The sequence below is a fragment of the Equus quagga genome, chromosome 16, assembly GCF_021613505.1.
Source record: "Equus quagga isolate Etosha38 chromosome 16, UCLA_HA_Equagga_1.0, whole genome shotgun sequence".
Taxonomy (NCBI): domain Eukaryota; kingdom Metazoa; phylum Chordata; class Mammalia; order Perissodactyla; family Equidae; genus Equus; species Equus quagga.
Window position 1 is genome coordinate 8,692,853 of NC_060282.1, and position 24,161 is coordinate 8,717,013.

The following is a 24,161-nucleotide window of genomic DNA, read 5'->3' on the forward strand; positions in this document are numbered from 1 at the left end:
AATTTGATTGTTCCTCCTACTGGGACATAACTGATGGCCAAAAAGAACTGGAAAAAGTTGCAGTGTTTTCGGTGATTCTGTGATGTGATAGGGTTGGTGTTGTTACTCTGAGGCTGTTGTTAGCGTTAATAACTACAGTGAAGACATCAAGTGTGTTTAAGTCCATAAGTTTATGATGCCAGGAAAAAGCTCATTAGTCACCTTTGTAGGATATTAGGGAAGCAACTCTATTTTGATAAATAAAACTCTATTTTGGTAAATAAGGGCCCAGAATCAGTTGTTCTACCTTTTCTAAACAAACTATACCTCAGTGTAACCAGAGGGTTGATGAGGACAAGTTTCTCTTTATAGAAATATTCCAGCTAACAAATGAAGATTTGGAATGTCACCATTTTGCAACCCTTGAATGATGTGATGGACCTAGCAGTGACCATCAGTTACCTGCTAACATCACAAAAACAAAAACAAGAGAGAGACAATCTGTACATCACGTATCTCCTCATGGAAGTACACATGTAACCCATGAAGTGTTCTTGCCAGAAGGGGAACCAGTGTCTGATTAAGCTTCCACGTCTGACTACCCCTTTATAGGAAATGCGGTAGACAAAGGACATGCTCAGTGATTCCATGGTGATGGAACCAGCAAAATCCAGACTGTTGGAGACTTTAATGGCAAAAACCCACCTTCCCCAACAAAACTCTAAGTGGGGAGAAAAAAGTCAGAATGGAGGGAGAACCTATCAATAAGTGTCTTATGTGACATATCAGTCAGTTCGAATGTATGGAATTCAATAACTTCCTTAAATTTGATTTGAAGAACAAGTTGTGAAAAATGAGACAATTGGAGAAATTAGAACATCGCGTAGATATGTGATGATAATAAGGACTTACTCTTTAGCGTTTGAGTGGTGGTGTAGCTATGTTTTAAAAGAGTTTTATCTTCTAGAGATACGTTCTAAAATATTTATAGCTGAAATGATATGATTTCTGGATTTGCTTTAAATTATCCAAGGGCAGGGTGTGGAGTGTTTGGGGACACAGGAAAAACAAGACTGGCCGTGACTTGATAATTGTTGAAATTGGGTGACATGTACACAGAGGTTCCTTGTACTCATCTCTCTGCTTTTGCGTATGTTTGCAGTTTTTTGTTTGTTTGGGTTTTTTTTTTGAGGAAGATTAGTCTTGACCTAACTGCTGCCAATCCTCCTCCTTTTTGCTGAAAAAGGCTGGTCCTGAGCTAACATCCATGCCCATCTTCCTCTACTTTATATGTGGGACACCTACCACAGCATGGCTTGCTGAACGGTGCCATATCCGCACCCAGGATCCCAACTGGGGAACCCTGGGCTGCCCAAGTGGAACGTGCGCACTTAACCACTGTGACACCTGGCCGGCCCCTGTTTGCAGTTTCTTATAAGAAAATTTAACGAGTACGTGCTTTGGACTTTGACAGACGTTGCTTTGAATCCTGGCACTGTCCCCTATAAATGATTTGACCTTGAGCCATTATTTATTTAACTTCTGTGTCCTTAGTGTTCTCATTCCATAGAGTGAGACTAATAATACCCCAGAGGTCAAAGGATTGAGAAACACGATATATAAAATCAATATCTAGTCAATATCTAGTCCCTGGTTAGGTCCTCAGTAAATGGCAGCTGCTATGATTATTGGTGATGGTGATGTCATCAACATCACATCCTCGTCTATGATGAAATAAGTAATCCTCTGGGGTTTCAAGTTCATACTGCAGGGGTTTGCTCTCTGTTAACAAACAGACATTGAGTGCCAATTCCTGATGTAAAACCCCGTCTCTCTCGGCCAGTTGGTGCTGTTATACATGCACGCAGTAATGCCCCTCTCCTCTGAAGGCCTTGCTTCTTGCAGATGCCAACACCTTAACCAGAGCTGTGACCCCAACAAAAATAGTTGATACAAAGCCATGCATTCGACTCCAGAAGTGAGACAGCAGAGCAGCCAAGAAGCTGCACCTGGGGCGGTCACCTGTGAGTGACAAGCTGCCTGTTCCAGCAGCTGGGGCTGTGGCCTGGCTCCCAGCAATGCCTTGCAAAGAGCACATCCTTCCACAAGTGGTTGTTGCCCAGAGTTCCCCGCAATGAGAAGGAGAAGACATTCCCTGTGCATCTTGTTCTTTCACAGGCTAAGGCATTAGGCTTAGATGCCATCAGTGTCACTTAATGGTTCTTTAAAGGTAATACGCTGCTTCTCATTCATTTATGCATTCACCAAATATTTATTGGATGTCTACCACCTGTCAGGCTGGAAACACCTAAATGAACTTGGCCACTTGGCTGTAAAAGCATAACCGCGTGCTCTTCTGAACCCGTGTCAGCTACTGATCAGTGCTACAGAGCAGGGCCGCCTTGGCCCCTGTAAATTTTGTGTGAAGTCCTCCTTTTTGTTCTTCTTTGTTGATGGCATTTGTGCTTCCTGCCTTAGAGTTTTGCTTGCACTCCCCATCTCTTCCAGAAAGTGGTTGCTGTCAATATGTAGTGCTGTGAAAATTCTCTTCCTCCTCTTCTCTCCCTCCTCTTCTCTCCCTGAGGAACAAGGTACCTGGGAATGTAGCACTAGCTCCTCCTTTCCTTCAGGGTCCTGATTTTGCCCAGATGTATTTTCTGTGTCCAGCTTTGTTTATCATATCCTTCATAGAAAAATAAGAATGGCACGAATAATTCGGATTTATCGAGCTCTTACTATGTGCCAGGACCTGTGCTACGAGCTTTACGTGTAGGTAGATTCCTTTCACCATCTCCACTGCTGTGCCCGTCCTCGGTGGGCCACCAGGCATGAGGCCCTGGGCTCGGGGAAGATTAGAGGCAGTGCTGAGAGCAGTGGGAGGAGATGGAGGAGCCATTAGAAGAGCACATACAAGGATTTCTGAGCGTGCTAATCTCTCACTGTGAACAGCATACTCTGTTTCCTAAGGCAAGATGTGTAGCAGGAAGCTTTCCACCAAAGCTGGTTTAGAAGAGTCGAGATACTTGCAAAAAGAAGTTTTCTCTTTGGGAAGTATGTTTTTATTGGAGCAACTGATTTCTCAGGGGTGCCAGGTAAATGAGATGTTTGCAAAGCATTGCTCACGTGCATTTGTTTTGTCTTAACACGTTGTCCCGGGACTTCTGGGTAACAGATGATCTTCTGGAAGGCCACTTAGATGACCATACGTTTCTATTTAGCCAGCAGCAGAAACTCCCGAGGAGCCCTCCACCCAGTATCTGCACATCACGGAAGCCGAAGAGGACGTTCAGGGCACGCAGGCAGCCGTGGCCGCACTCCAGGACCTGAGATACACCTCTGAGAGTGGTGAGAGGGCACACCCTGTCTCCCCGTGACATCTCAGAACTGGTCTTTAGTGGACGTGCCGAATGAATGAATCTGTGGATGAATGATGTCCATCAGTTGATCTCCCTCAGAATCACTGACCCGGTATTCTAACTGCAGAAGCGGTTCCCTTGTCAAGCTTGAAGAGCTCTGCCTGTTGAAATGTTCTAGAACAGAGCCACAGCACAGGGAGTGCTTTATGACAGTATTGCCAGCTCTCCATCCATACTGTCCATCTAATGCTCAGAACAGTCTGTGAGAGGCAGGGCTTCCCATTCTGGCTTCGCAGACGGAGGAGGGGCTTCATTGTAAGTGGCTGGCTGAGAGTCCCCCACTTTGGGGTGTTGGAGCCGGTCCTGGAGTCTAGGCTTCCTGACTTCTCCTTGGGGCACTGTCCTCATTCCAGGTTCCTCGTGGGCGTCTGTTCTAGGGGGCTCGTTCCTGGATCTGCAGGGACCAGGCAGGCAGTGCAGTGGGTAGCGTGGCTGAGACCGAGGGCACAACTGCTCGCCTTGCCACTGGCCACCTTGCGGAGGTGCAGGCGCAGGACTGCCTGCTTCCCAGTCCTTCTGAAAAGCCCCAAATCAGAATTTTTATGTCAAATGGCATGATTTTCAAATGTTAGGTCAATTTTGAAAAACAAACCACTGTGCCTGCCTAGTGGTGGTTGAGGCATTATGCTTAGAAAACATTTTTTCTTAATGCTCTTTTTAGAGTGTGAACAGAACCCAAGTTACTGTAATAGACCACGGCCCTGTTTGTATGTGGGGGACTGAGGACAGGCAAGTGGGATTAAGAGGACAGCATTAAATGGTGACAAGATATAGAAGTTAGGAAATGCCATTTTCCCCAATTCTTAAACCCCTAAACCCCAGGTTGTAAGAAAGCAGTGCAGAAACCTCCATTGGGCTGGTCGCTTTAGGGAAGATTAATTGCCAGGGCTGTACTCCCTGCCTGCCAGCTTGAGGGGCCTCAGGAGACAGCACCTCCTCTTTGTGGCCTGTTAGAGTGGTGCGTTGTGCAGATGGGAGAGTCGAGGCCCCGGCTATTAAATGCAGTTCCCAGAGCTGAGGCCTGGTCTGAATTTGTCTTTCCTTCCTTCATGTTCATGTCCATGACTTCAGTGATTGCTCAGGCCCTGCAAAGGCAGCCTGTCTGTCTTTAGTCCATGCAGGCGCATGTGCATGCACGTGCACACACACACACACTCACTCACTTCCTCCCTCCCTTCCTCCCTTCCTCCCTCCCTCCTTGCAAAGCCTCTGATGTCTCTTCCTAGCTCTTGGAATATGATTCAAACTTTGCAGCTCAGCAAGCCGGGCCCGCCTGTGCTGGGTCCTGGCCTCCTGCACTGCATCTCTTCCGCCCTACCTCTGAGCTGTGCTTCCCTCGGCCAGACCCTGCAGTTCTCAGCACGGGCTGCATTCCTCAGCCACACACTCCAGTGCTCTCTGGGACATGGTGGTCTGTGCCCTTCCCCCACACAGCGTTTGTTCTGGCAAACTTGTCTTCATCTTCAGCATTCAGATTGTATGTCATCTGCCAGCAACCGACCTGACTGTTCTACAGCGTTCCCCTAATTGCCCTCCTGATACAGAACCAACCAGGTGCTGTAATAATTTGCTTACAAATCTGTCACAGTAGCCTGTGAGCCCCAGAAGGAGAAGGGGAGAGAGAGTGTGAGATCTGCGTCTGGATGCTCACTGTGAACCAGGTTCCTGGCTGACAGCCTTGGCAAATGGTCACTGAGGGGGTAAATGGATGAGGAAGTGAACCTCATCTCAGTAAGTTTTTAAAATAAATGTTTTATTTAGCCCTTGGATATTCAGAGTTGTTGGCTGGAGGGCACAGTTGAAACAACTCCCTTAAGAGGAGAGAGTGAGAGTGTGTGTGTGTGTGTGTGTGTGTAGGGGGAATGCTGGAGTGGTGCACGGTGAATATATGCAAGTCACTAATGTCATCATTGCCTCAGTCATATGCCAGGTCCTACCCTCTCCATAGAACATGGAGAGTGCCGCTTCTCCCATCTTGTATTGATTGATTCACATTGGAACGTGGCCTGCAGAACGCCCGTCCATGGGGATGCAAACATTGGCAGAGACTTCATAATATTATGCTAATATGGAGAGCAGGCAGCAATTTCCTTTTTAGTGAATAAATGGTCAGGGTCAGCGTGCCGTGTTCAGGAGAGTCGCAGATGGCCGAGCAGATGGCAAGAGCGGGCAGGGCATACTCAGTAGCTGCCCTGATGATTTGGATTCCAGTCTTTTGAGATGATTAAAATAGAACCCCAAACTTAAATCGGTTTGGGATTCTAAAGCCCGCTGGTTTGATAATTGAGACATCCTTGGATGTTTTGTTCATAACTTGTGTCATTTGTCTGGCACGCTCTCATTGACCACCTACCATGTACGTGCTCAAGGGAAGCTAACTCTGCAGTTTAACGTGTTAGCTGGGGCTTCTCGGGGCTTCTGTTTGGAGAGATGGTCTTGTGTTACCAGGTTTGGACTCAGAATGTCTGGGCCGGAGCTCTGGCTCCATGATGTAACTGACCCAACGGCCCACGGCAAGCCTCTTGGCTTTTTTGTGTGGAAGTAACTAACCTATGAAATAGGTATTATATCATCACAGTGTCATGGTCTCACAGGGTTGTTTTGGGTTTTGAGATGCCCGTATAGAAAGTGCTTTGTAAGCTATAAAGTAGCATATAGATTATTTCTGTGGTCAAAATGAGTGATTACTGAGAACCTGTGCTCCCCTGGAGAAGGCACAACTGGAGAGTGGCCTCTATGAAGGGCTGGTCTTGCATTCAGTGACCTTCAGGGCTAGCAGCCTCAGTGGGCCCCTGTTTGCTTCTTCCTCCTAAGGTGACCGTCTTGACCCCACAGCTGTAAACATCCTCCAGCAGATCATCGAGCTGGGCACCGAGACCCACGATACCACTGCCGTTGCCTCAGTGGTTGCCATGGCGCCAGGGACGGTGACTGTCGTGAAACAGGTAACGACCCTCCCCTCCCCCTTAAATATTGTCTCCTCACGCTGCGCACGCCCTCTCTCTCTCTCCTGCCCCCTTGGGTCTTCAAGGCTTTAACTTACCAAACATGGAATTTGGAATGAAATGGGGCTAGTCTCATGCATTTTCTTGTTCTCCCTCTGATTATCATGGAATTGTATCTTCAGTAGCTCGCTATGTGGAGGGGAGAGATGTATTGTATCTTTAAAAATTCTGGAAACTTTTCATTCATTTCCTTTCAAAGAATGCCAGAGTGAAAGTGAGCATGACGTGGACACGTCTAGATGAAGAGCAGCCCTCGGTGCCTGAGGCACCAGTGAGTAGAACAGAAGGGGTGGGGATGTGGGGCACAGCCAGAGGAGCCAGGAGGGTCTCCCATTGGACGGGCCTCTTAAATATCACACATCACCTGATTGAATCAACATGGGATGACTGAACGGATAGGAAGGAAATGATCAGCTTCTGAATAAAGGTTACTCTACTTAATTAATAGTTATAGTGTTTGGCTCATTTCTTCTCCTATCCTCAGTAGAGATATCACCATATGTTAAAATGCAGTGTTTGATAATTAGATCATCCTTTTTTTCTGTCTGTACCTATCTCTCTACTATCTCTGGCTGCATTTTACAAAAGATTTGAGCAGCCTTACACACATACTTTAAAAAACAACAGTAAACCCATAATCCCAGGGCAGACTCAGGGTGTATAATTTAGAATCAAAGTTCAAGTTCATGGTGAAAATTGAAAGGGAGTTTCACAGCTATCCATTCTTTTAGTCATTCACTCAGTAAGTATTTAGTAAGTGCCTGCTCTTGTCCGGCACTTTCTAGTTGCTGGGGTTCCAGGAGAGTCAGTGTCTGCCTTCAAGGTGGTGACTCTCTAATGAGAAAAAGATAAAACACAAATAAGCAGGACATAAAGGATGTTCATAAAGGTGAACGAGTGCAGTGGGGAAACAGAGCGAGAGGAAGTGGAGAGCGTGGGTGGTGGGTGGCGGCTGTTTTACAAAGGGTTGTTGGGTAGATCTCTGATGACTGGCAGAGACCTGGGTGATGTGTGTGTTACTAGAGATATCCAAGGTCGACTGTAAATTTGGTACTGAATTTTATAACAGAAAGCAAGAAGGAAACATGCACAGTTAACAGTGGAGGGTGTAAGATTTTCTTGGCACTAACAAATCAAGATACTTCTTAATGTGGCTCTCGCGTGGGGACCCCTGAGTGGTGTGTCCCTACGACCTGCCCTTGATGAATCGGAAGTAGACTTTGCAGTGCTCACTCCGTGACTGTCCCCTGAGGTGTGCCCAGGGCACAACAAAAGCATGAAATTCAGGCTACGTAATTCTCTGGGGAATTAGTATGTTCCTGTTCAGCTCTGCATTTCTTGATCCACAGACAAGACTTAGCACATCTAGGTGAATGTTTGGACTGCGTGTTCTAGAAACCCTCCTCCATTACCGTGGTTTCTCTCAAGAGGATCCTGGACAGGAGTCCGACAGTAGCAGTCTGATGTTTCAGTCTGCAGTGGCCTGGTGTTCTGCGGTGGCTGGGAACAGAGTTGTACGCTTCCAGGCTAACCACTCTTGTAGCTTTTCTTTGTATTTACTAGATTGCAATCTTCAGATTGTCTTATAAATCTCTTTGAAACTCCCGCTTTGCATCGTGACGTGTGGATTCCTGAGCTAGACCTGACGCTTCAGGAGGGGTTTATTTGGGATGGTGTCTGGAGAACTTTGGACGTTTCATACATGCTAAATCCTTGAAGAGTCATAGGAGGGTGCTACCGATTGTGATTTGCGTCTTCGACCTGGGAACTGGATTGATTTGCTGCTACTCAGGGACGTGATTGATTGAGCATCGTGGGCAGTGCGGTGATACATGAGGCTGCGGGGTTAGGATACAGCCTAGACGTACTTCAGGGCGTTAGACTGACAGCGTGACGAGGGATAAGGCAGATAAGCATCCGGTACAACCCGTGTGAACGTGTCCGATGTGTTTGCAGTAGCAGAAGACAGTGGCACCCTTCAGAGAATCTTTTGGCTTATTGAAGACACAGGGCTAAGAGGAGTGTCACTGTTTGACGCAGTCTTGAGTAACTGCGTTTGGAAATGTTCCCTGAGAATGCGTGTCCCAGTCATTATCCTGTCTCCCTGACCTGTCCCCTAGCTCACAGAGGCTGTGGGTAAATGATGGATGGGAGAACAGATGGACCGATGGGCAGGTGGACGTCCAACGTCCCCTCCTATGGCAAAGGATTGCAGTGTGTCAGCCTCTCCTAGGTGAAGGAATGCTGTCTGAATTCACTTGTCATCATTTAAATTTAAATATAGCTGTTTTTATTAGAAAAATAAAGTAGTTTCCATTTTTTTCTTTTAAGCAATTTCTAGTTTAGGAATTTTTAGTAGAGAAACTCTGTCTGCTTAATGAGTGTTCTTAAGCCACTTACACGTGAACTCTAGTGTGCCTGTTGGTAAGCAGTAATGCTCTCCCTCACCACGCTGGAAGGCCCTGGATGCTGCGGACTTTGTCTTTCTCCAGCTCAAGATATCACATGTAGTAGTGGCTCCATAAATGTTTATTAAGTAGGATTGAGTACACTGTGGGTTTCATGTTTTGATTCGCCAATTATTTCCTGTAGAGAAAAAGCTGGAACACCTTGTTATCAAGTACATGCTGTATGTTGCAGGAAAAATGTTTTAGAAGCACTATTGGATAGCATATTTGAGATCTTTGTAAAGTTTTCTCTCCTCTGTATGTATCTTCCACAGAGTCAAACCAAATTCTAGGTCATACGTGAATTGATTCTGGATGTTTAAAAATTTCAAGATTTCTTTCCCATATAAAAAAAAGGTTATATGCTCTGTTTTTAATTTTATTTTTTCTTGATTTATTAATGTAAATTTAAAAGAATCTTCCATATCATGGTTTATCAGTGATAATTGAAAGTGATTAATCTGCAGTCTTTTTGGGTTTTTGGTTTCTGACATGAAAATTATGGCAGGCCTCGTGGGTAGGCTGAGGGGCCTGGAAGGCAAAGAGCTGAGAAAAAACTGTTTCTTAAATTGTTTTCTTCTTCCTTTTTAATGAGCCATGGAAAAGATTTGGCCCATAATTCAGATCATTTAAATTTTCAGTTGGACCCGGGAATGTGTCCTCAAAGATTTCCTGTCACTTCTGTCTTTTCTCAAGTGTCAGCATTAAAAATAGATTCATGGAGAACGGAGCATTTCAAATGTTCAGAGAGAAGAATCTTTGTGTTACCTCACCAGCGCCGCCCGGGGAAAACACATGAGAATTTTGAATGCCACCGATTGTGCGTTTGTTAAGACCAAACGCTTTTCATTAAATAAATTAGTTTCTTTATTTTTCTCTCTGTTAAATCTTGGTTTTATGAGGAGGAAATTTATATTGATTAATAAAAATTGCCTAAGTAGGTTAAATGTAAGACCTACCAGCATAGGAAATATCAGAAGCATCTCTGAGTCAAAATTAGTTATTTAAAGGAAAAGACAGACATGAAAATAACAGCCACCGTCACCATTGGCTCATGACTTAATCACTCTTTGCTTTTCTTAGGGATTAAAATTTAGAGACTAAGAATAACATCTTATTTAGTAATTTACAGCGTTCATTTGGCAGACGTTTACTGCGTACCACTGTGTGTTCAGTCTCTGGGTGTGTGAGTTTCCTAGTGCAGCTGCAACAAATTACCACCAATTTAGTGGCTTAAAACAGTACAAGTTTATTATCTTACGATTCTGGAGGTCAGAAGTCTGAAATGGGTGTCACTGGGCTAAAATCAAGGTGTTGACAGCTGCCTGCCTTCTGGGAAGGATTCCTTTCTTGCCATTTCCAGCTTCCGGAGGCCCCCCGCTTCCTTGACTCCTGGTCCCTCCATCTTCAGAGCCTGCCACGGCAGGCCCAGCTCTTCTCACTTCCCCTCACTCTGACCTCTGCTTCCGTTGTCACATCGCCTTCTCTGAGTCTGACCCTCCGGCCTCCCTCTTGTATGGACCTTTGTGCTTACATTAGGCTCATCTGGATAATCCAGGGTCATCGCCCCATCACAAGACTCTTTTCTTAATCACTTCTGCAGAGTCCACGTGACGTCCCTGTAAGGTAACAGTCTCACATCCGGTGATTGGGACACGCCCATGTTTGGGGTGGGAGGCATTAACCTGTCTACCACACCGGGTTACAGGGTTGAGACAGGTCCTACTCTCAAGAGCCAAAGAGTCTGTTGAGGGAAATGATTTATCCTTTCATTCAACCAACACCCCCTGGGCTGCTTCTACAGCCAGGTGCTGTTCTCGGTGCTTGGGATATTTCAGTGAACAAGACAGGTGAGTGATAGTGTTGAGAAGCTTACCATCTAATTGAGAGAGATAGCTAACCCACATTTGTATAATAAATCAGCAAATAATGTAGTCTGTTAGAGGTGAAATGGAAAAAAAATAAAACAGCAGAACTGGTCAAGAGATCTGGAAAATGCAGACCTTAAACAGGCAGTTCCAGCTGAGAGTAATGAGTGCTCCCAGAGCACTATGGGAGCACTGGGGCATTGTCCACCTGGAACATGGGTCTGGGGTGGGCACAGGTGCCGGGCAGGAAGGGCTTTGTGGACACTCTGGTGCCTGAATAGAGTCTTGGAGGGTAGCTGGGAGTTGGGTGGGAGCAGGAGCTGGTGATCAGTGTGGGCTGACCGGAGGCAGGGGGAGGTGGCAGATGAGGCTCCCCTTAGGTTAGGTGGTGGACCCTGTTGTAACCACGGGTGGGAGGGGTTTAGGGGAGGCCCAGTTCAGGACGCGCCGCAGCCTGGTCTCTCCCTTCAACCCACTCCTCCCCACTGCTCAAAGGCCAGGGGAGAAAGGATGAGACCAGATGGCCCATAGCTTCATGTCACTTCGCAGAGCCTGATGTCCTTCTGACTTCCTGACCTGTGTTGGCCCCTTGAAGGTGTGTTGGCATTTTTAACAAACCACAGTTTCCAAGCTCTTCCATTTAGTCACAGAACCCAAGTCGTGAATCAGCACTGAGCATTACTCCTGTGTGATGTTCAGCAGAACAGCTTGCACCTCTCCAAGGCTGTCGTTGACACTGGTCACAGCCTTTGGTGTCTGGGTCCACCCGGCCAGCAGCTGCACTGGGTCGCTTTCTTCTCTTCCTCAGGGCGTGTGTCTGTGAATAGTAAGGAGACCTTATAATCACACAGCATCTTCCTTTTAAGAACGTCAGGATGATTTAACAGGTTGCCTTTATGATAATCCAGGGTCTTTTTGAGTTAGAAAAATTTTTACTGTTTATTACTGCCAAGGCTTTACCCCTAAACAGCAGATGGGGGAGTGGGGTACATCGTGGGATGTCAGCCTTTGGGGTCTTGGGGGTGCCTGTCTGAGAGAAGATCCCTGCGCTGCATGTGAAGTGGCACAGTTCATTCGTTCATTGGTGTTGCTTTTAAAAAGCAAAATAGCCTTTCAGTGTATGTGCCATGTGGGAACCGGCTAGGACATTGCCCTGTGTACAAGGGCCCACCTGTTGTAGGTTTGGTCCAGATGAGCTGTCCAAAAACATGCACTTCGTCAAGCCCTCTTCTCTGTGACTCAGTTACCGTTCCTACTCTGCTGAGACCCAATACATTGTGTCAGTCAGCACTGTCCAGAGAAACAGAACCAGTGGAATGTGCGTGTGTGTGTTTGTGTGTGTGTATACATACACCACAAAGAGATTGACTATAAGGAATTGGCTCACCGATTATGGAGGCTGACAAGCTAAGTCCTAGGATGTGCAGTCTGCAAGTCGGAGGCTCAAGAGCCAGTAGTGTAAGTTCCAGCCTGTGGCTGAAGGTCTAAGAACCAGGAGAGCTGCTGGTGTGGTGGTGTCATTCCAGTCTGAAAGCCAGCAGGCTGAAGACCCGGGAAGAGCTGATGTTTCAGTTAGAATCCGAAGGCTGGAAAAAACCAGAGTCCCGGTTGGAAGGCAGTCAGGCAGGAGGAATTCCCTCATCCAGGGGAGAGTCAGCCTTTTGGTTCTACTCATGCCTTCGACAGATTTGATGAGGCCCACCCACATTAGGGAGAACAATTTGCTTTACTCAGTCTATTAATTTCAATGTTAGACTCATCCAGAAACACCCTCGCAGAAACACCCAGAATAATGTTTGACCAAATACCTGGGCACCCTGTGGCTCAGTCAAGTTGACACAGAAAATTAATCATCATACCCGTCCACGTGCATTTCAGAGTGTGAAGGCCACTTTGTCAGGGAAAGGTTCTTGTTTATTCCAGGTTATTGTTTACTGAAATATTCAGTTGTCACAGAGGTGATTTTGATTTACAGATTTCCGGGCGATTTGGCAGCTTTTGGAAAGCATGCGTACTTTAGTAGATCCGTGTTTCTATCACAGTTGATATCTCAGTTCAAGGTTCAGGAATGAGCTCCATCTGGCAGGTCCTTGAGGGAACCACCATTGAGGAGAGGCCAACAGAGGCACAACGACCCCCAAGGGTCCTCCCCTGAGCACCAACACTCCGCTTTAATCCCAGGAGAAGAGCAACCACATTGTTCTTGCTGTACCGCCTCCCAAGGAATGAGTCTTTCAGTAGTTACTACGATTAGCACTACTCTGTTGGCAGGCCTGTATCTCTGTCCTTGTGCTTGGTTCCCTGCGTGGCCCCCTAGGATTGCCTCTCTTCCCTTCATTGTTGTCCCTCCATGTAGTGGATGCTTCCAAGCCATCACCAAGTGCCCCAGTGGCAGGGAACACCAGGAACGAGCAATTAAGACTGCCTCAGACCTGCCGGCACCCTGCCCACTTCCCGCACGCAGATCCTCAGCCTGGCAGGGCACAGAATTATGCTGCCATAATCTTGTGCAAAATCCCAAGTACTCTTCCCACATGCTTGAACTGCTGATTAAAAAATACAGACATTCCAGTTTTGCCAAAAGCAACCCACCTCTGCCAGCTGCCTCGCCAGGCCCTTTGTCATCCCCGGCATGTACCCTGTGGTGGTTGGCCCTAAAGGGTGGAGCTGAGGACGAGTCAGTCGGGAGGGGAGGAGCTGGCAGAGCCTCCTTCATGGGCTCCGTGTGTGGCACTCAGACTGAGAGGCAGTTTCAGTCGCGGTTCTCGCTGGAAGACATGTTGGTTGCCAGCCAGCATTGGAATTGCTGTTTGTTATTTGTAGTTTGCTCTTTTTGCAAGGAGATGCAGTCCACCTCTGTGGCTGACCACGTACACCTGTTGCCTGTTTGCAAGGAAGCGCGGGTCCAGCCTGTCCTGGTTTTAATTTAAGGCCCTGAGTGATCTGGTCCCTGAAACCCTTTCGCACTGTCCATCTCTACAGGGGCGTCTGGTGGGGAGAAGCTGCTCTGCAGAAGGGACTTGTCAGGTGCAGCCTCTGCTTGGGAGAAGCCTTGCCCTGTGACCCGCCCAGGAGGGGAGCCCAGAATCGGCTCCTCCCCTCGGGGCCACATGCTGAACATTTCATGAGCCTCGTGGCAAAAGCACAGGGAGAGGGCTCTGGAAAGTGAAGTATGTGAGGCTTCAAGATCCACTTTCATTATTCTTTTCAAACAATCACTCCATTCTATTAAGCTGACCGTTTAACTGCACAGCCAGAGGCCTGACAGAAGAATCCCTTTGGTGCAAGATGCTCTTGTGGTCCTTTAAAGATTGTGGTGGAGGAGGTATTGGCTGTCTGCATCGTGAAACGAGACTGCGTTGAGATCTTTCCCCTTTTCCTGCCCACAGAAAGGACTGAGCGAAGCTCTTCCTGTTTGTTACCCCTTTAAGCTCAAATAACCGGTGAGTCTGTGGAATCGTCTGTCCTTTCCTTGTTCCCACAGAGGCACTTTTGGACTCAGGCTGTAAACAAACCTCTCCCCGACCGCAGCGCTGTCCAGGTGGTGGAGACAGTGGGAGGGTCACTGTCACCTCTCTCTGTCACCTTCCCCTTCAAAACCTCATTTGTCTTCAGACCATTTGCCTGTGAGTGCACGAGACATTAGAATAGCAGATTTTTATTCTTTTACACCATAATGAAACCCCAGCATCTTCAGTGTGTCATTTATCCTACTTTCCCGTTATGGTTCTTCCGCCATTGCTGGGGTTCATCTAAGGCATCTTCCCTATTAGACTATATATCATCTTACAAGAACTGATGGTAACCGCAGTTCCTGTCTGTAACTGCTTCTGTTTTCTGTTATTCCTCATCGTGTGCTGGGAATGCCACGTCTGTTCCGTGCTTCCTGACTCGAGGGTGCAGTTACAGTTGTGATGGGTTCAGATGCCTTTGGAAGGCCCGTGCAGGGGAATCTTACATCTTTCATAGGTGATCATGTCCATCGTGTGCTGCAGGGCCCCCGAGCAGAGGCCTGCACAGAGCTTCCTGACCCTTGGATGGCTACCACCAGACTCTCCGTTAGCAGACGAATAGATACTGCAGTCAGACAGACGTCTCTTACCTTTTAATTCCCAGTCCTTTGGATGTCTGTGTCAAGACTGAAGTTTCCCTGACTGCTTGCTTTGTTTCCCTGCCATACAGCCTTGACTGCAGGAACCGGTTTTCAACTGCATGTCTCGGTTAGTGAGGTTTGGCTCCTGCCTAAGGACCGTTGCGGTGCAATTTATTTGATCCTGGGGCTCTGCCGACTTTAATTATATCCAGCACCTCATTACACAAACAGAGAGCCTCGTCAGATATTTGCATACTTCCCATTCCTTACAGAACCTCTGTTCTGTCGTCGCTGAATGGTGACCTTCAGCACATAGATCCAGAGACAAAAAACCATTCAGGGTCTTGGCCGTGGGTCACCCTCCCATGTCACTTAATGCCATCTCTCGTCCTTTGTGAGCCTGCCATAGTTCTCCCTTAGCCGTTGGATCTTTCTTGGTCTTTGTCTTAAATAAAACTTCTCGCAGAGATTCCTGTTGCTGGTATGGTTTCTGATATTAAAAGTCGCATCCTCTGTCATAGCCCTTTCATTACTTGCTGAGCCCTCTTATCCCACAGTAGTAACTGAAAATTCCATTTCTTTGTGAAGTTTTAATAGTAAAAATAAGTTCCATGATATGTCTGTGGCCATATGGGAAATTGTCTGAAAAAACAGAGAATAAACCTTTTTTTCCTATTCCATTCTGGCGCTTTTCTTCATATAAGATATCTTTAGCAACCCCAAGGGTGTTGGTCTGTTGAACTTTGCTTCTCTTTTCTCTTCCTTTTCCTAAGCTCCAGTTTTTCTACTGTCACACCCCAGAGGCTGCAGCTCAGTTGGTGCCGTTTGCAGAATCCAGCTTGATTGGACTTTGTTGCTCTTGAGTGTCTTACTGTTTGCTGGGTGCCCGTTTCCTGATCCACGTCCTTGGCCAGGGCAGCGGGTTGTGTTTGACTCCTCCCCTCTCCGCAGCTTCACCTTGCCGGCTGAGTTCACTCAGGCAGGCTGTGACAGGAGGGAGCCGGAGCTCTAATTACCACTGGAGGAGATGTGGTCCCTGCCTTCCTTGCATCTGTCCCAGGGCGGGGCTGCTGCAGGCTGGTTCTTGCTTTTCGTTCCGCTGGAACAGTCGCCTGCATCATGCCCCGAGGAATTCACACCCCTTCCCTCGTCTGCAGTCAGTTTCCCCATCTAGTAAGTGCACACTAGCCACTCCAGTGCTCTAGCCGGCCCTGGGAGTCTGTCTTTCCGCCTGCGACTCCCCCACCCCCACATCCGATCTGTCAGCACTTTGTTCTCTCCTTGCTGTGGGCTCTCCCTTCACAACTTACCTCAGATAATCCTTCTGTCCCGTGGCTGCTGCCTCCATCTGAGCCATTGTTAACTCAAAATCTGGTTCTGGGACCAGCAGTGTCAGCCTCAGGGAGCTGGTTAGAAATGCAGCATGTCTGGCTCCACCCCAGACCTCTGGAGTCAGACTGTGCATTTTACCATCATCCCTGGTCCCTGGTGGTTCATGTGTGGAGTAGAGCCCGAGAAGCTCCCTCTGAGCTGTCAGTCTCCCTCGCTGGTTCTCAGACCTTGCTCTTCACTGGTCTCATCATCTCCCTCCTGCTGCTCTATGATCCTGTTTTCACAAAACAGAGTGATCTTTCCAAAATGTAAATCGGGTCCCAGCATCCCTCAGTTAAAACCCTCCAATAACTTAGATAGTGTCCAGTAAACTGGGAATAGGCCCTCACAGTGGCCTCCCCCCCCCCCCCCCCGTCTGCCCCCCCCCCCCCACCGATCTCCTTGCTCATTATGCACCTGTACACTGGCTGCTTGCTGCTCCTCTGTTCTACGCTTGTTCCCACCTTTGGGCCTCCGCACCAGCTGTACCCTCTGCTGGAATGCTCATCAGCAGCCTCTGCAAGGCTGCCCTTGTCGCTCAGGGCTCAGCTGCAGTGGCATGCTCTCAGGAAGCCCTCTTTTGACTCTCAGGTCCACATCAGGCCTCTTCTCCGGAACCTGTAAACGAGATGAGCCATCACTCCCCTGACTGCGTTGTTAGACGGCACAGTTGACCTTGAGACAGGAAGAGTAGCCAGGAGGGCCTGATCTGGTCCCATGAGCCCCGGCAAGCCGAGAACTCCCTCGCCTGCTGTCAGAGGTCAGCGTGATTAGAAGGGTTTGTGTTTTAAGCCACTGCCTTTGTGGTAATTTGTTGGGCAGTAATAGGACACAAACAGTCACTAAATGCATAGTCAGATGAGAAGCCGAGTGCCCCTCTGTCAGTATCAGGGTGCCTGCAGCACCCCACAATGCAGGCCTCCGGTCTAAGTGAGGGCCCTGAGGCATTCATGGGCTTCCTGCTCTCTCAGGAGCAGCCCTACGTCCACTCCCACCCCCGGCATTGTCACTGGAGAGAAGATGCTGCATGGCCGTCCGCTGTGAGAAGACCCGGCTGCCCACGGTGGCTGTGGGAAGGGGGAGATCCACAGAAAAGCTAACGCTCAAGGAGGGAGCCCCACCTGTGGGCTTGTCACAGACAGTCACCTGAGTCTGGAGCCTCTGGGCCAGACCCCATGGTAGATTGTGGCCCTTCCTCTCCAGTCGGCAAATTAGGAAGGGGGTGTGGCCAGAGGCTAAACCTGGCAGGGGTGGAAGCTCTCCCCTTTCTAGGCAGTGGAGAAAATGGAGGTGCGCAGGAGTACGCCCCCCCCCCCCCATTACAGTTCTAAGGGACGTCATCACAAACTTATCTCGCTGTGCCTGTCTGTACACATCTTTTCTCCCCATCGGACAGGAGGCTCATGGGAGAGGAGGTTTGGTCTTATTTGTCTCTGGGATCTCCCACACTTAGCACAGGGCCTGGTGCATTTTAGAGGCTTCGTGGGTGCTTAAGAACACAAATGGAGCATCAGATGCTGGGGAGCTCAGCTGGGTGGGCTCAGGGTGCCTTCAGCATGCTCATACTCAGCGGCCTCATGAGCTCCTGCTGGTGTGGGCCCTGCCAGGGCACCACAGGCCTCTGAGACAGGGGCCCTCCCTGGATGAACAGTGCACAGTGTGTCTCCCAGGAAGCCCGTTTCCTGAGAGTCCCCCAGGCCCGGTCACAGTCAGGGAGAAGGAGCCCTTGGCATAGCTGAGAGTGTAGGAAGTAGCTGAGAGGGAGCCAGCCTGCCTGGGTTTCAACCCTGCGCCTGTCGCTTCATAGTGTGTGACCTACGACAAAGCACTTCTCCTCTTTGAACTTCTGTTTTCTCATCTGTGAAATGGGAAAATAATAGAACTTACCCCGTGGGGCTAATGTATGGATTATGCATGATTATGCAGTTGAAGCAGTTGGCATGTGCTGGGCATGTGGTTAAGTCTTCAGTAAATCTTAGCTCCTGTCATAGGAGTGACATAGCTCCTCAAGCTCTTCTGTGCTTGTAGAATTCAGCCAGAGCTGTTTCTGCTTCTGGAAGCTTCCCTTCAGCAAGCAGGTATCTATGCAGCCATCCAGGCCCTGTGCTCAGCTTTAGAAGTCCCGGGGTTGATGAAACAGTGTGTTTCATAGGACAGTTTGTTGCTTGGTCCAGACTGGTAAACATGTAGTTTTGTGTAAATTGTGTTGTGTAAATTGACATGTTTGTGGCCGGAAATAATTTGACCCCTCACAAGCTCCAGTTGTTGAGGCATTCTGAGTAATTTCCCTTGAGATGGCCTTGGGGAGGCTGATTAGGGAGAGCTAATGCCGAGGGACATCGTGTGGCCACTTGCCCATGTTAAAGGGCAGTTGGGAGAGGGGTTCTGAGCAAGACGGGTCACAGAGACTTGAGATCAGGCAAGGGGAGAGTCACGGTCAGCAGATGTTCCTGCTCTCTCTGAGAGAGAAGCACAAATAGAGACACAAGAGCACGTGGATTCAACGGGCAGGACTTGCTGATGAACACGAGACCTGGGACCGTCACGTCAGCCCAGTAGGGTGATTGTCAGAGCTGCATTGGTGCTCAAAATCAGACGGATTGGCGATTCCTTTTTCCTTTCTGAGACCTACTTTGCTGCCAGTGAACCTACCTGGGTAAGTTTGATGAGTGGTTGAAATGGTGTGTGTTTCGTCTCGATGAACATTCTTTAAACAGAACCTTGGGATGCTGTGTCCTCGGAGTTTAGCCTTCCTTCCTTGGCGACAACTGTGGCTCTGGAGGTCCAGGGAGGAACACGGTACGGCCGCTGTCAGCTCCATTTTCCTTGTCTGCTCGGTCTCGTGGAGGCTGCTCATCACTTGCTAGGAGGATGGGGGAGAAACTGCTAGAAGAGACAGCTTGTTGAGTCAGGGGGAGGAGTCTGCATCAGCTGAGGGAAGAAGCCGAGTGCTTCCCCAGCGCACACAGAGGGGGTCCTTGGGATGGCAAAGACAGGCAGGGAATCAATCATGTCCCCACGTCTTTATCGAGTGCCGGCCTGCCAGGTTGACAAAGTGGTCAGCCATGAGAAAGGCCGGAGCCTGCAATGGTGGTGGCTTGGGGTGATTTTGTGAAAATCCGGAGGACGGAGGACTTTCTTCCTGAGTGACACGCAGGGGGAGATCCTCAAACTGCAGTGGGGGAATTTCAGTGAGAAGAAGATAGGAATGCCTGCCTGAGCTGAGGGTGTGTGGAGGGGCTCCCAGGCAGGGGTGAGGCTCGAAGGAGAAGCATGTGCCCACCCAGGGCGAGGTGCCTGACGGGGATGCAGAGCCCCCGTGCGATGCCTGGCACTAGATAGAAATTTAATATCTGTGTGCTTAAAGGTCATTGGAGCAAAGCTTTATGCACAATAAACTTGTCTAAATATCAAAGGATATTCCTGGGCAGTCAGAAGCTCTTGCCCACCTCCTTCCCTGTCACTGTGAATGTGCTCTGATTCCGTTTGAGTTCAGTTTTAAAATCTCTCCAGGGTACACATGAAAATAATTCAATCCAGATATTTTTTGAGCGCCTCCTATAAGCCAGGCGCTCCGTGGACGTGATCTGGAGGAGGGTGTGCAGGCCAGGAACCCGGTGGACAAGTCCAGGGTGTAGGAGGGCTCCCCATCCGTCCCTGGGGCTGGAGAACAGGGTTGCCGCGTGTTGGCCACCTGGAGCCTGCAGCATCTCGGGGAGCCGGGACGTACACCTGGGCTGGCAGTGACTGTTTTTAGCGACCGATCTTTACCGCTTGGGTTCTGGACTGTTTATGGGACGTCTGTTTTCAGAAAAGAAAAAGTATCTGCTGTCTCCTTACAGGCAAGAGAAGCAGAGGGTGCAGGGGAGGCATCAGGCCAGGTCTCCAGGGAATACGGCTCGCCTGCCTCAGCAGGAGTCACGGCCCTCCTCACTCCCCATGCGTTCTTTCCCTTTTAAAGGCTTTAAATCTTCATTGATGTATGGAATGGTTTCTTCCTGCCTCTGAATACCTTTTGCTATTTCTGCAGGTTTCTCGCACATAATGTATACCCCCCTTTTTGGTCCTGTATATACATATATATTTTTAGAGTTTGTAATTCATGATGCTTTTTTACAAACCACATTTATTTATACCTTTTCTTTCTTCTATAAATTCAGGACAGGATTTACCATTGCCCTTTGTTTCTGACGTATACAAGGCCATCACCTAACCTAGCTGTGAAGTGAATGGGCTTGCCTAGGAACCCGGTGAAGTGGGTCTGCCTGTCCCCCTTCCAGAACACTGGAGGAAGTTCCTACGTGGTTATAATTTAAGCAGTGAGTGAAACCCTCGTTGCTGGAAGAAATAAGGCTCCTTCCCCAGAGCTTGAACACACACACGGTGAGGGGGAGTATTTCCCCTAAAACAATCGACTGCAGTGTTCTTTTTGGTCCTTGCAGTTTGGTCGTATTTGGGTTTTTGTCTGCAGCCCTCTAATTCTTAGCAGATTGTGGAGCCTGAGTTTCTGCAGTGGAAGGAACCTTGGCAGATGTTTGCCTTCTTCTGACTCCTGGAGCTCCTACAGTGTTCAACACCAGGGTCTCCTCCTTCAGGAGGCCATCCCTGACCACGGCCTGCACCCCACCCCGCCCTGGGCATCCGGGATAAGTGCCCATGCGCCGCCTCCGCTAGACTACAAACCCCTCAGGACCGGGAGCGTGTGTGGGGCTCACGGTTCTGTTTCCCCTCCCCTTGAGTGTCTGACACATGTTAAATTCTCAGTGGAACAGAGGAGAGCAGAGAAGTCATCTGAAGTACGTGAGAATGGAGCGTATGAGAAATGTAGGGGTGGCTGGTCAGAGATGGCTGATTCAGTAAATGGCTCGCCACTTCGAGGTGTCCAAACACAGAGGCCACTGTCTGCCTTGCAATGCACGTGCTGATGTTATGTCACATTCCTGCTCCAGCCGAGGACTGGACACCTTTCCTGTCGACAGCCAGAGCAAGCACCAGCCCTTCAGTGCTGTTCCCGATGTTAGAGCTTGTTTTCTGTCCATCTTCTGGTTTCCTGGTCACTTTTGGCCTCAGTAAACCTTTGCCACCTGTCCATTTGCCTATCCATTAGGATGATGGCTAAGGAGATGCTGGGCTGAGCCTGTTTATCACACGAGCACCCTGTCAGACAGCCTATTATGCTGTGAGGTGCCTTCAGAAATCAGGCCTCGAGTTTTCCTTGGAAAACCGGCCTTGATCCAGTGTCTGCAGCTGCGCCCCGCAGGGTTTGTTGGGTTCACTCTCTAACTTCCTCTTACTCCCACCAGTGCTAAATACAGAAGGAGGATCCTGGTTTGGGACCTCTCCACGTGTCTCCTGCCGAGGTTTAGGCTGAGTGCCAGCCCAATCTATCTCCCCACCCACAGGCTGCTTCTGGAGAGCCGTTTCCCACGGCACTTTTAGAGCACGTGCTCTATGCCCAGCACAGTGCTAGTGACTGTCCTGTGCTCTTGAGGGAAAATGTTTTCTCACCCAAAACATCCTCTCCATACCTGTGGCCTTCAGCAGGCCAGCTGCTGCGTCCCAGAACATCTGGAATGACCATGTGCTTCCTCCCCACCCACCCCTCCGGTCACACCCTGTCTGTAACTCTGCCCTTTCCTAACTCTTCACTTTTCTTTTTTATTATCTTACTTTTGCTTCATTTTCCCCAATTATTAAAGGACTATATTATCTTAAAAATTTAGAAAACACAGAAAAAGTAGAAAGAAGAAAATAGTGATCCCCTGTTGCATGCTATGTAGGCAGACACAGACAATGCTGACCCCTCCCTTCCAGTGCGATGACGGTTTCCAAACTTCATTTGCTCAGCAGGTAGTTACTGGACAGCCCCCTCAGGCCAGGCCACATCGTAGGTGCTGGCAATAAAGTGGCAGAAAACGCATTCAGGTCCCTGTCTCCACGAAGTGCACAGTGACAGAGAGAGAAGTAGGTGATGTAATTTCAGCTGGTGACCATGCAGCGAAGAGAACAGAGAGCAGGAGAGGGCCAGAGCATGCCCAGGCTGCTGTTCCTGCTGGGGTGGTCTGAGAAGTCCTGGTGGACCAGGTGACATGGAGCAGGAGCCTGAGGGAGTGAGGGAGAGCAGAGTGACAGAACTGGGAGGGCACTCAAAGCAGGGAAGTCACCTGGAGAGCCCTGAGGTGGGACTAGCTCCATGGGGGACAGGAACAAGGAGACTGGGAGGGTGCCAGGTGTGGGGAGCCAGCAGGGGCCGTGGACACAGCGTCAAGGCGACCACGGACACCAGAGGGGGGTTTATGCTAAGTGTGGCGGATGCACAGGATGGCCTGTGCGCTTGTGTGCTGCCTTCTTTTCAATTATTTAAATGTGAGCATTTTTCTCAGTTATCACAGAATTTATAGGGCATGTGGTAGGTGCTCAGCATCTATGTCTCTTTGTATGTCTGAGAGGCCATGTAGCTGGAGTACGCAGGCTGAGATTCAGGCCGACCCCACTCACACCCCGACTGCCCTTCAGCTGCCTTCACTGGGGAGTGCCCGTGACATCTGGCAGCATCTGCATCTGTGAGCACAGCAGGACCTGAACGAGGATGAGGGCAGTGACCCTGGTTCTGTACTGGGATGTCCCCTTTAGTGCCATGAGAGGTGCACAGAGGCAGTGGTGACTGCCCTCGGTGACCTCATGCATTTGGAGGGACACAGACCTCTAAGGGTCCTCTCCCCATGCCACTGGCCATGGCTCCTCCCTGTGACTGACGCCATCTAACTGTGGCACCTGGGTAGTCTGCTGTGTTTTATTTGGAGGTTTTGGAGCAAGTTGAGCACGTTTCCTAAGAGCCTTCCACTCTGCATTCTATATCGCAGTGACTCATTCAAGAAGCAGGACTCACTCTTTTCTGTCTGCCACGTGTGGCCAGGCTCCATATGATGGGGATCGACACAGGGTTCTCTGGGCACACTAGCTCAAGGAGCCTAGGGGCTCCCTGGATGAGAGGGCACAGACCTGAGTCTCAAGGGGAAGATGGTGGGGTGGGGGCTTCAGCAGGCGGAGCAGCGAGGGCAGAGGTTCTGGGCAAAAGCGAGCATGTGCATGTTCAAGAAGCAAAGATGGCTGTGGAGGGAGGGGCTGGGCAGTGACCAGGACAGGAAGATCCTTGTCCCTCCAACTGGGGAGCTTGGGCTCCATCCTGAGGGTGACAGGAGGCCACCAAATGTTAAACAGAGGTGGTTAGGAAGACTGTAGGCCTTGGTTGGGGGAGTCTTACTTGCTTCCAGAATCATGTGTTACTAGCTGTGGGATCTCATACACTCTGAACCACCACTTCTCAAAAAGATGCAGCTGCACTCCCCGCCCCGCCCTCCCCCTCTCCCCCCGGCCTTCTTCACAGGGCTGCGGGAGAGTTCAGTAGGGGGGCTGAGAACAGTCCACAGCCTGTGAAGGGCCTGCCTGTTAAGGTCGTTATGATGGTAATATAAGGGGGGAAGTCGTGTCAAAAGATGCTGACAAAGGAATTGTAAAAGGGAGTGTGAGGAAGGAGAGACAGAGATGATGATACAGGTACTAGCTTAGGTACCTCCATATAGCTGTGCCATACCCATACCCACACACACACGCACGCACACCTGTGCCCATATCCCTGCACATATGCACACATATAGACACCTACACATGCACTCCTCTGCCCACATCCCTGCACATATGCATACACATATACACCTGTGCTTGCACACGCACACCTGTGCCCATATCCCTGCACATATGCAAACATATTTACACCTGCACATGCACCCGTGCCTGTATCCCTGCACATATGCACACGCATATACACCTGCACACACACACCCATGCCCATATCCCTGCACATATGCACACATATACACCTGCACATGCACACGCACACCTGTGCCCACATCCCTGCACATATGCAAACACATTTACACCTGCACACACACACCCATGCTCATATCCCTGCACATATGCAC

At 49.2% G+C, this 24,161-nt stretch overlaps 1 protein-coding gene across 5 annotated transcripts in view; it reads left to right on the forward strand.

The window, feature by feature from the left end:
- Nucleotides 1–24,161, forward strand: part of ZFAT (zinc finger and AT-hook domain containing) — a 202,247-nt gene that overhangs the window by 171,237 nt on the left and 6,849 nt on the right. For 4 of the 5 annotated variants that reach the window (XM_046642476.1, XM_046642478.1, XM_046642479.1 and 1 more), the window contains 2 exons: nucleotides 3,198–3,324; nucleotides 6,210–6,340. In XM_046642476.1, the coding sequence (XP_046498432.1) occupies nucleotides 3,198–3,324; nucleotides 6,210–6,340 (258 nt within the window). The remainder of the gene's footprint in view (nucleotides 1–3,197; nucleotides 3,325–6,209; nucleotides 6,341–24,161) is intronic. The other variant, XM_046642477.1, reaches the window with a different exon arrangement.